General features: G+C 39.7%; 2 protein-coding genes across 2 annotated transcripts in view; one reads left to right on the plus strand and one right to left on the minus strand.

Moving 5' to 3' along the window:
- LOC140943801 (uncharacterized) overlaps window positions 1-12,633 on the plus strand; it is a 270,540-nt gene that overhangs the window by 25,960 nt on the left and 231,947 nt on the right. The gene's annotated exons all lie outside the window — the stretch shown is intronic.
- On the minus strand, window positions 9,188-10,438 carry LOC140943794 (uncharacterized). The gene is made up of 2 exons (XM_073392905.1): window positions 9,586-10,438; window positions 9,188-9,512 (listed from the first exon to the last, which is right to left on the minus strand). Exons 1-2 carry the CDS (start codon window positions 10,436-10,438, stop codon window positions 9,352-9,354), a joined length of 1,014 nt encoding a protein of 337 aa, XP_073249006.1. The 3' UTR covers window positions 9,188-9,351.

Genomic DNA, 12,633 nt, shown 5'->3' on the forward strand with positions numbered 1-12,633 from the left:
CACGGACTATTAAAATGGAAGGTAGCTACCCGCAATGACAACTAAATATTGTCCAGAATGTACAAGGGAAATTTCCCTTCTGTTGTTTCAAACAAAACGGAAATCTATTGAGACAGCATAGCCTTAGGTCATATCACTTTCAACCTTATCAGGTCTTATCATTGAAAGAATGTAAGAAGAATATTTTGTCTGCACGGAAGGCTAAGATTCAATGGGAGTTTTTAAATTTTCGTCCTACGTAAGGGATCGGAGTCCGGACTCCGGACTCCGGGACCCAAGACCTTCACTTGCTTTCATAGGCTTTCTACGCGAAATAGGATTCCTCCAACTAGCTTTAGTTTTACACCGCCCCTTTTCGAGAGTCGAATGTTCTTTAGGATATAAACAGTATTTACTCTTCTCTTTTAGAGTGTAATTTTGTGTCTGCTGCGAGGCCACAGTACCAAAACGTGCGGTGGCTTGGGTCGCGTCTGTGCGACCGGAATGTATCGTTCCATTGAGCACGTGAAGTTTCCAAAATTTCAAACCGGAATTTTTGTTGAATGGAAAGCGCCCCGGGAGATTTTTGCCCGTGGCCAAATGAAGAATCTTTGGCTTTGGAATCCGGAATACAGCTCAAGGAATCCGGAATCCCACTGACGATAGGAGTTCTATTCACAAAGTCCGGAATCCAGTACCTGGAATCCTGAATCCTCCGCGTGAAATCCGGAAACCAGTACTGTCTTGGATTAAGTATTTGTATGGATTCTCTTACATTTGTCGAGAATTAGAATAACAGAATGGACGTCAGAGTCAACAAAAAGATTTGAAATATAAGGGTTATTTTCGTCTGTCATTTCGCCCGTGGAACGAGTTTAGGATTTCGAATTTTAGTTAATAACTTCCAATGAGAAATTAAGACAACGAAGCACGACTCTTCAACGACTGCAACAAAATATTGTTTTTAGCATGGAAATGCATAGTGCGAACGGTACGTATTGCCGGTTGTCGCTCCTCTCCATGGTCACCTGGGTGAACGTAAATATACACTTCTAAAACATTTTTGTACCCGTTGCCGTTTAACAGCGCTCGCAACCATGTCATAAAGTATTGTCAGTGGCAGTTAAATCCTTGAAATCATTAGTCTTTGGGCGTGGTCAGGTGCGGATCTAGGGGGAGGGTGCAGGGGGTACGCACCCCCCCCCCCAAGATGACCTGCGGTTTTCTAATACGACTGGTATTCTGTAAAAAAAAAAAACTATGTGGTTTATTGGTGTTGAAGTAGAGCAAGAGACGAGGGCACCCCCTCCTAAAAAAAATCCTGGATCCGCCCCTGCGCGGCTTCCTTTGAAAATCACTGTACTGCGAATGTAAAGTGGATGTAACCGATACCACATAGGAAAACGGTACTTCATGTTATCGTCCCTTTATATAAACTGGGATGTTTCAGAGGTTTTCTCATATTGAGTGACTCTTTGTACTACTGTCCAGAAAGTAATGAGAAGGTATGTTGAGAAAGCCGATACATTGACAGCGAGCCCAGAAATTTTTCATAAGCAAGAGGAAAGTCCCATTTTTGATTTCGTGAGTCAAAGGGATAAATTCCTTAGATGCTGCCATCACCGTGAACAAAATATTGTTTTTCAAGAACTGTCAGGGGATTCTCACTCTCAACTTCTGCTGATGGACAATTGTGTTGTGTGAAAGCTAAAACAGTCTTTCTACATGAGGACTACGTAGTGAGAGAAATCAACTCTCTGAAACACATTTAAGCCCCGTGTGGAAATTCACAGTTTCGGTTCTTAGAAGCAAAGAGATGAATAATATAATAAAGATAGTTAATGGATTTGTCAGAAACGTGAAAGTCAATATACTCATCCCTGTCTCCTTGTAGTATCTAAAGACGAATAAAATGTCAAATCAAATCGGGAATGGCTATTAAAGGTGAGTTATTTAATTTTTTCGTCAGTGTTGAAGAGGGAAAACCTCTTAAATACTTGTTGATTGTCCTTAGCCATCGTATACAATGATTACACACACATGCATGGTCACGGCTTTCGTTAGGTAAAACTGAGTAAAAGGCCCGGGGTATTATATAGGTACTCCTAGGAATTCTTGGTGGGGGTGTGTCGCCCGGTTCCTCTAATCCTGACCCTACTGCGGACCAAAAAATGTCATTTCCACATCCGTTTTCAGACCAAGACCTCTAAAATCCATACTCGTTTTCAGACCAACCCTTTAGGCAGAAAATATGTCATTAAAGTACTAAGATTAGAGGGCAACCAAAAACGTTCTTCAAATCCAGTTAGAATTCGCTTATTTCTCTTTCTTTCTTACTTATTTGGAATTGAAACGATAAATACGTTAATACACTGTCTCGTGTTTCCCTTGAAAACCATACCCCATTCCAGAACAAAATGGGCAAAATCTATACCCGTTTTCAGTCCAAAAAGGCGCATAAACTCTACCCGATGTGGTACAGCACATACCTTCATGGCTTATATAAAGGAGTATCCCCCCCCCCCCCCCCCAGAGTAAAAGGCCTTGAGAACGAGGTTGTGTGGGAATCTGAGCAGAGCGAGCCCTTTATCATTGCGAACTGCGGTCTTTAGCTAAGTCGTCAGCTGCTCTGATGGGTGCCCGGTCAAAAGTTCGAGGACATGGAGTATCCGTACTCTCATAAGACGATTCTAAGACACGTTTTGTCGTAATAACAAAATGTTAGAGAGGCCTTGTTCAGTACAGTCTTTTCCAGTGGAAAGGAAATTGGTTTGTCCCTTTCCAAACTGCTGCAACAAATGGAGGAACAAAATTTACATCTTAAATGCGATAATGGAAGAAACGTTCCTGTGCGTCACAAATTTCTTTGACCATACTTTACACTTCATCAGCTCAGTTACCTACAAGTGGAACATACATTAACAAGTTTGAAAAAAATCGGGAGATACAGACTGAGGGGGCTTCACCAAGCGTAGCATTTAAAATAAACAATGAGCCCTTTATTGTTTTCGGGAATTAGTTTAACTCTAAGCACATGGTTTCTTCGTCAATTCGACCGTTTATAAATGGTCCAATGGGTACTTCAGCAAATTTCAGTCACTTCAGTCTTACGGAGCAATCTATGTGAAATCCTTCGACAGCACAGGCCATACCTTCCTAGCTTTTGCTAACTACCGTAACGAAACCAGTGTTCAGGGTCATAATATCCACTCATTCATGGAATGGTAGCAAGTTTATGCTGTTTCAGTCCATTCCTACCCGTGGAGGCTATGCTTTGTACTTACTTATCATTTGCGGTCAAACGTACATCGCTGCCATTAGCCTGTTCCAGGCGTTTAGATAGTGGGGAGCAAGTAGTAAACTCGTACGAGGCGAGCGCAAAAAGAAACACGAGGGTGAAAAGATGAGGGGAGACTGCCCTATTTTTTCCCTCGTCAATTTTTCGCCCGCGCTCTAATTTTGCGCCCGCTCCCCACCATCTGAACGCCTGGAACAGGCTACGCTGCCATCAATCACTACGATGGCGAGAAGAATGTTGAACTGCGTAGCACTACATCAGATGTGTACCAGTCCACTGGAAACCACTTTATCTCATACCGAGAAATTTCTACCCAAGCGCCGATAACTCGATAGCCGGAACAACATCAGATTTCCCAAATCAACTTTATCTGTTATTACAGCGAAACCGAAAACAAATACAAGATAAACTGCTAGTTGTTGAAGTGGATCTAAAGAAAAGAAACATACCACTGACCCTATTAGTACGCGGCTCTGACACAAAGAACGACTGCGTTATAGACTAGCCGCGGTCAGCCCTGGTGGGCCAGAGAGGGGAGGGGCTTAATACTGAGAGGATGGTATAACAAACAGAATGTAGCAATAATGGAAAACATGATGAACTATACGACTCTAAAACAATTAAATTGGGTAGTTTTGCATATTGAATAACAATTATTTGACCCATTTTAACGTTTATTTGATTTGATACAATAAATCGATACTGAAAAAACACATAACCCCCTAATGACAATCATTCAATTCTAAGTTTTAAAATAACAGTCTCATGCATTTGAACAAATTGATTGATCATTTGAGAAAACAAAACTAACAATGAATGTTATTGAACTGGTAAACTGGTGTAAAGATGAGAAAACTCCTAATTGTAACAGTATAAATAAAGAAAAATAATCGTTTGACATTTAATAAAACTTTATTATAACTAAAGACTACGACTACCATATATGTTCCTGAAAGATACAAGGAGATAGAACTCCCTAAAAGGGCAAAAACCCGGTTAATAAAATGAAAAATGAGACACACTCGAAAACAGTCATTTTTCATTGTCCAGACGACCGTAAAAAAAACAAACAAACAAGTAAACAAACAAACAAATAAATTTAAAAAAAACAAGGATTCTGACATCATCTTCCCTTTTTTGTTACCTTTAAAAAACATTCTCGACCTCTTCACGAACTACTTTCTTGGACAAAAATTTAACAAAATGGACGTAATGTCATGTCTAGTTTCAATGAAAGCTCTTACTGAGCACTGGCACTGCCTGACTACAAATACTTCCCCTTCCCACCCAAAAAACAATGTTGAAGTCCGACTGAGCAACATTGACCACTGGGTGGGCCGAGGAAGGGGGCATAAGCGGTACCAAATCAGTGGGAATCGTTCTGTGGGTAAAAAAACGGTGCAAAATCTTAACACTTTTTGTCCAAGAATGTACTAGGTTTAATACTTATTCTGATCGAGGAACTCTCTTATGACCAGAACAAGAAATGAAACATTTTAGGTCAAAGTTAAGAGAACCGTCTCTTCAGGGTAGACAACTTTGACAGGCCAGGGAGAATTGCCACTCGGACGGAAGCTTTCATTTACTTCTCGATTAAAATTTGCGAAAATTTTAGCAAAATGAAAAGAAAAGTACTCAGTATGTCCATGACAACTGAGGTGTTGATGTTCCTCTAAGTGTAGTCATTTTACACGTTTGTCAGGCTTGGACAAATTTTTGGATAACAGTCACCTCGTTCTTAGAAGGGCACTGCTGGAACACAGCCTGCTAGTAGGTATATACGCTAAGGGCGTGTTGGCCCTCTACAGAAATTCATCAGAGCAAAAGAAACTGCTTGATAAAAGCAGGAACCAACACTAGTAATTGTGTCTGCTTTATGAGGTACCCAGCGTTTAATTTAAAGCGATGTAAATTATACACTAACTAGATATAAATAAACACACTAACTTGTGCCACGGTCTATCGCCATCTATTTCAGGGACACCCAATGACCAAATGTGTCTCTATTGGCTTTTTTACGCTTAAAAAGCCTGTTGCAGCCGCCCTAAAAACTATTCAATATCTGCTTTTATCTCTCAGGTCAACCTTGGAATAAATAAACGACTTTTTCTCATCCGAAGCTGTCCTGATGGGTGTGCGGGCAAAAGTTTGAGGACATGGAGTAATTTTTGTGTACTTTCATAAGACGATTGTAAAGTAAGTGTTATAATAATAACGAATCAAATTTGAAGGAGCTTCTGTTCAGTCTTTTTAACAATAATCGCAACATGATATCTTACGTTGGTTATAAAATGTGCACAAAAAGCATCATAAAATTTTATATAAGTTAGTCGAAAAACTCTAAATATCTTAAACGAATGGAATCGCGTTTTCTATAAATTTTGCCTTTTCTCGAGCTACTGTAGCTTCAGAGATTTCTAGCCATGCCAAAATTTGTTTCTTCGACTGGTAGTTATTTTACAGAGAAAAGTCGCAATTCCCAGCTGTTTGAAACCACGATCTGACGCACAACTACAGTCCCAGAAGCTTTTCTTTACTTGTTCTCCGCTCAAGGAAAACTTCCGGGACCAGGATAACGCTAGCCTCCCAACGCATGACGAACCCCTAAGAACGTCTACGTCCTGCGTGCCCCACTAACGTTAATGGGACGGGTACGGTGACGAACCCGTAAGAACGTCTGCGTGGGTGGCTAGGATAACTCACAACTTTTGCAGACTAGAAAATTCCTGCGCAGAGACCTAAATATCAGCGATTCTGTCAAGCAAGCGTAAGTCGAACAAGACAAGCTGACAAGTTGGCTTGTTTACTTGAACTAGAAAACACCCAACAGCGCGAGTTTTATACCGGGATGACTTCTTGTTTTTATATCGCGTATAAATGAGATGTGGTTATACGCGCCGGGACATTTTTACCGTGGTAAATGACCCTTTACTGCGGGAAATTGTGTTAGTGCGTGTGCCGGACTAATTCACGAGGTAAATTTCCCCTGTTAAAAATCCAAAACAAAACCTGAGGCCGACGGTACTGCTCTTATTTTACCTTCCTCTCTCCATCAGTGCTCCGTGTTACGGATACAAGTAAAGCTACACGACACTTAAAGCTACACGGAATGGGAAGAAGTCGAACGAGCTGGGAATCGAACTCGGCACCTTCCGCTCAGACTGGGCCGCGCACTAACCAACTGAGCGTCGAATTCTTTATTGTAACAATTTTAATGGGCACCTTCTTGTCGAACTTAAGCACGACTCTTTTCAGCACCACACGTCGAGACTTAAATGACTATAAACCCCCGTTCTATTTGTACCCTCAGACAAGGATGATTTCATCTCGTAAAGTTTCCTAGTATATTGGGAAATGTTTCCTTGAAGAAAAGTAATTGATTCATCATGGAAGTCTGCACATGATTGATTTTTTCTTATCTTTAATTTGTTTTTGTTGTTGTTGTTCAATTTGCGAATTTCCTCTTTTTCATGCCTTTCATTTTCTTGTTTGTGCACGTTATCTCTTTAATGCTTGTCTTCACTGCTTGTCCCGTATTTTTTTTAGATATAACAAAACAAAATGTAGCTATGTAAAACATAATAAGTTCCCTGCTAACAGATTTTTGCCTCGTCGTGAGAGACCTCTGCTAGCAGGGAACATGATAAGCAACGCGAGTTTAAAACAATATTGAATAACATGAACCATTTGAACCATTTTAAAGTTTTATTTGACATAATGACTAGATATAAGAAAACATACCTACAATAACATTTGAAATAAAAGTTTCATGCATTTGAACTAATTGATTTTTGCCTGATTTGAGCCCATACGACAACAAAACTGTTATCTAACGACAATGTTATTGACCGTTAAGTGTCAAACTGGTAAACTGGGGATTATTAAGATGAGAAAAATCTTGTAGCAATATAAAAATTAGATATTTTTAAAACATTTACTAGACCTGTTTAATCTTACGACTACAAGCATGTTACTGAAACAGAGACAGAGCTCACTGAAAGTGCAAAATAAAAGATTCAGAGATCCCATAAGATCATTCTCAATCAATTTGAAATATGAGACACTCGGAATCATACTTCGTTTTTTCATGCAGACCGAAACCTTTTTTATTCTGAAAACAAGTATTTTAACCGATCGTTTTTCGTTATCCTTTACCTTCAGATAGATGCCTTTAAAAACGCCTTGGCCTGATCACAATCTAGGTTTCATGTTTGTTCCAACCGGGAACTCTCTTAAAATAGCCAACTGAAAAAACGAAATATTTTAAGGTGATGACGTCAGTCAGTAATAATTCTAATTCCAAACTACTGCACGAACTGTATTAAAACAGATGTTCTCACTTTTCATAGCTTTACTGAGCACAGTGGCAACTTATATTGTTTCCATATTTTCCTGTTTATCCTGTTGCAATGATTATGTCTCTGGACTCAAGATTTTAAAAGACTGAAAATAATAGATCACTTCTACAATGAGTAAATACAACAATTAACAATGTCGTGGAACTTGTAGTCTTATCACTTCCTCGCATTTTCCCAATTTAGTTATTTGCGGTGAAAAAAAAAATGAAAGAAAAATAAATTTTAAAACAGTTAGACATGTACTACTACCTCACGGCGACGACTGATAAAACGAAATAACTGCGTCTTCAATTTGTTTCTCGATCTCCTGTTTTCTCGCACCGGTAAATCTCTTCCCTATAGTCATGCCTTTGAAAACCAGTCCAGCAATTGCTCCAGTTGCAAATAAATAAATGGTTAAATAAGCTGCCCCAAAGTCGTGAGGATCACTAAACAAAATTGCTGAACAAAAAGCCAAAAACACGAAGATCAAAATAAGAGCCATTTTGAGAAGCATGCGGTAGAATTCTGGGATTATCGGTAGTACTTTGTGATCATCTATTACATGCCAGTAAAGCTTCTCGGGAAATGAATTCTCCTTGCCGGTATCCACACTGCAATTTTGTGGCCGGTGTTTTTGCCGATACTTGAAAATCATCTCCTTGATTTCCTTGTACGCATTTTGGAAGTTATAGTAACACAGTAACAGATTTGTTACTGCAGCCACAAGGAACGCTAAAAAATTGGATAAAATTTCCCTGTTGAAAACTAATCCCATAACTGTCAAACCAAACATTCTTACAAGAAAACGACCAGATAAAATGGCTAAGAAACAGGGTAAATACAACCAGCAAATAGGGAGAAAGATTGTAAAAATAAATATAATGACAATGATAGCCAGACCAACAAGGACTAGAATGGGAAAAAGTACAAGGAATATCGTGAAAACTGTACGAGTGCTCTTTCGAATAAATAGTCTCAATGATGAGGTACCAAGTAACACGTAAGCACCATACATTCTACGATACGCGATGTTTAGAACACAAACTAACGGTGAATACCACATAGTAGCTAATATAAACCCCCCGAGTAATATAAAAAGGCCAAATACTCCTAAAACCACACCAAAAATCGTTAAAATAATTGTATAGACCGGAACATAACAAGCATTTACCAAGCTTCTTTTCAGTCTTTCAGATGGCTTGATATGTCTTTCACAAGCCGTACATTCTATGGCCCAGGTTATAACGTAACTGTGTGTTGTAATTATCCATATCATAAACTTTTTAAGATTTAGTTGCCACTTTTCTATGTGCTTTCGCATGTCTTCTCCTACTCCGACTGAAGAATAATGTTCTCCGCAGATACGACATTTGCCGTCGAGCAAAAAGTCCTGAGGTCTCGAAAACAAAACCGCTACCAAAGGAACGGAAACTGCAAATATTAAAATGAAGATATCAGAAGCCGTTCCGAAGTGAAAAAAATCCATTGAAAACAACTGCAATCCGTCTGGTGATGCCTTTTTTTTTGCCGCAGTTTCGTCGAAAACCCTGCGTTTTATTGTTAAAGCTAATAGTAGTCTTAAGTAGAAAAAAGTGGGGGCTACGCAAAATACAAGAAAAGCCAGCTTGATATTAAAAGAAAACTTAAGATGTCGTAAGCTCCCAGAATAGTTACTAGATATAACTCTTCTCAGTAGATTGCAACAGGTAGTTGGACTTGAATCATCCATGTAAACTAACATTTGTTCTGAAGGGTGTTGATCACCTCCCGTACCGCTCTCTCGCTGACCATGATCGTCACGTCCATCTTGAGGGTCTTGTCTTTGGTTATCAGCATGATCTGAGGTATCAAACTGCTCATATTCACTCCTATCTGGAATGTTTGTATCTGATCTTCTGCAATAAGAAAATAGACTTCCATCATCAATGATAACTGAAATTTCAGGTTCGGGATAAAGGTTTTGATCACCTTCCGCCGTGCTATCTCGCTGGTAATAATGTCGATCTTGCAGTTCTTGTCCTTGATTATCATGGCTATCTTGACTGTTTATATCCTGTCCTCTCCTATTTCTATCAAGCTCATTTTTTAGTTTTTCGTCTTCTTGTTGTTCTTTCTCTAGTTCTTCTTGAAAATTGAAAATGAAGTCAGGTATTACAAGAGGAAATGCAGGGAAATATAACACCAAGACTCCTTGCAACATGAGAAGAACCACATTAAATGCCTCGATCCAGGGGGTGTTTCTAGCAGACTGGTTGCAACGAATCTCCCCGGAAATTTTCTCTCTGATACAACAATCGTATTCGAGGTTGTCTTCATGGTATAAAAGTTGAAACCAGTTGTAATCTTTAATGTCTTGAACACATACAACATCTTCTTTGTGAATGGTTCTTGTGACATTTTTTAACAGCGCACTCCCAATCACTTTATTTTGACACGACGAGTTCAAGGCTACGAGGCATCTAACAGGATTTTCTTTCAAAGGTACTGTCATACTTCTTACTTGATAGTTTAAAAGTCCCAGAGATAATGCATCGTAGTCGTAAGGTAAAGACAACATAGGTTCACTAATGGATCTGGCATAAACCCACCAATCTGGCAAAAACTCGTCCGGAACATTCAATGGGCTATAGCTGTCGTTACCGGTTATTTTCACTTGCAAGTAAACTAATTTTACTCCTTTTTCAGATGCCTTGAGTTGAAATTCAGATGACAGGTCTTCTCCAACCGGAACAAGGCTGCACTGATACTCGCTACAGTTCTGTTCGGCGGTAGAAGAAACCAAGAAGCAAAGAAATAGCAACAAAATAGTCTTTAAAGCCATTCTAGTTGAATGAATTCTGCTCTGACCTCTTCCGAAAGCTGATCTGCCGTGGGCCTGAGAACTGCCAATCAGACAAACCTGTCATAGGAAACTGGCAAATTGCAAATTGCTCCGCACTTTTGCAAGGTGCACTAGACGCTATGCACCAGGTCACGGACTATTAAAATGGAAGGTAGCTACCCGCAATGACAACTAAATATTGTCCAGAATGTACAAGGGAAATTTCCCTTCTGTTGTTTCAAACAAAACGGAAATCTATTGAGACAGCATAGCCTTAGGTCATATCACTTTCAACCTTATCAGGTCTTATCATTGAAAGAATGTAAGAAGAATATTTTGTCTGCACGGAAGGCTAAGATTCAATGGGAGTTTTTAAATTTTCGTCCTACGTAAGGGATCGGAGTCCGGACTCCGGACTCCGGGACCCAAGACCTTCACTTGCTTTCATAGGCTTTCTACGCGAAATAGGATTCCTCCAACTAGCTTTAGTTTTACACCGCCCCTTTTCGAGAGTCGAATGTTCTTTAGGATATAAACAGTATTTACTCTTCTCTTTTAGAGTGTAATTTTGTGTCTGCTGCGAGGCCACAATACCAAAACGTGCGGTGGCTTGGGTCGCGTCTGTGCGACCGGAATGTATCGTTCCATTGAGCACGTGAAGTTTCCAAAATTTCAAACCGGAATTTTTGTTGAATGGAAAGCGCCCCGGGAGATTTTTGCCCGTGGCCAAATGAAGAATCTTTGGCTTTGGAATCCGGAATACAGCTCAAGGAATCCGGAATCCCACTGACGATAGGAGTTCTATTCACAAAGTCCGGAATCCAGTACCTGGAATCCTGAATCCTCCGCGTGAAATCCGGAAACCAGTACTGTCTTGGATTAAGTATTTGTATGGATTCTCTTACATTTGTCGAGAATTAGAATAACAGAATGGACGTCAGAGTCAACAAAAAGATTTGAAATATAAGGGTTATTTTCGTCTGTCATTTCGCCCGTGGAACGAGTTTAGGATTTCGAATTTTAGTTAATAACTTCCAATGAGAAATTAAGACAACGAAGCACGACTCTTCAACGACTGCAACAAAATATTGTTTTTAGCATGGAAATGCATAGTGCGAACGGTACGTATTGCCGGTTGTCGCTCCTCTCCATGGTCACCTGGGTGAACGTAAATATACACTTCTAAAACATTTTTGTACCCGTTGCCGTTTAACAGCGCTCGCAACCATGTCATAAAGTATTGTCAGTGGCAGTTAAATCCTTGAAATCATTAGTCTTTGGGCGTGGTCAGGTGCGGATCTAGGGGGAGGGTGCAGGGGGTACGCACCCCCCCCCCCCAAGATGACCTGCGGTTTTCTAATACGACTGGTATTCTGTAAAAAAAAAAAACTATGTGGTTTATTGGTGTTGAAGTAGAGCAAGAGACGAGGGCACCCCCTCCTAAAAAAAATCCTGGATCCGCCCCTGCGCGGCTTCCTTTGAAAATCACTGTACTGCGAATGTAAAGTGGATGTAACCGATACCACATAGGAAAACGGTACTTCATGTTATCGTCCCTTTATATAAACTGGGATGTTTCAGAGGTTTTCTCATATTGAGTGACTCTTTGTACTACTGTCCAGAAAGTAATGAGAAGGTATGTTGAGAAAGCCGATACATTGACAGCGAGCCCAGAAATTTTTCATAAGCAAGAGGAAAGTCCCATTTTTGATTTCGTGAGTCAAAGGGATAAATTCCTTAGATGCTGCCATCACCGTGAACAAAATATTGTTTTTCAAGAACTGTCAGGGGATTCTCACTCTCAACTTCTGCTGATGGACAATTGTGTTGTGTGAAAGCTAAAACAGTCTTTCTACATGAGGACTACGTAGTGAGAGAAATCAACTCTCTGAAACACATTTAAGCCCCGTGTGGAAATTCACAGTTTCGGTTCTTAGAAGCAAAGAGATGAATAATATAATAAAGATAGTTAATGGATAAGGTAACAAATCACCGTTTAACAAATACTGTTTTTAAAGAATACACGAAATGGTTTCGTACGTTGATTCTTTATTGCTTTGTGTCAGAAACGTGAAAGTCGATATACTCATCCCTGTCTCCTTGTAGTATCTAAAGACGAACAAAATGTCAAATCAAATCGGGAACGGCTATAAAGGTGAGTTATTTAATTTTTCGTCAGTGTTGAAGAGGGAAAA

Source organism: Porites lutea, chromosome 7, assembly GCF_958299795.1.
Source record: "Porites lutea chromosome 7, jaPorLute2.1, whole genome shotgun sequence".
NCBI lineage: Eukaryota > Metazoa > Cnidaria > Anthozoa > Scleractinia > Poritidae > Porites > Porites lutea.

What these genes read in the sequence shown, in the direction of transcription:
- LOC140943794 (XM_073392905.1), bottom strand. Translation starts at nt 10,438, where the DNA reads ATGGCTTTAAAGACTATTTTGTTGCTATTTCTTTGCTTCTTGGTTTCT. An exon ending in GCGAGATAGCACGGCGGAAG is followed by an intron (nt 9,513 to 9,585) that starts GTGATCAAAACC and finishes TTCTTATTGCAG; the next exon opens with AAGATCAGATACAAACATTC.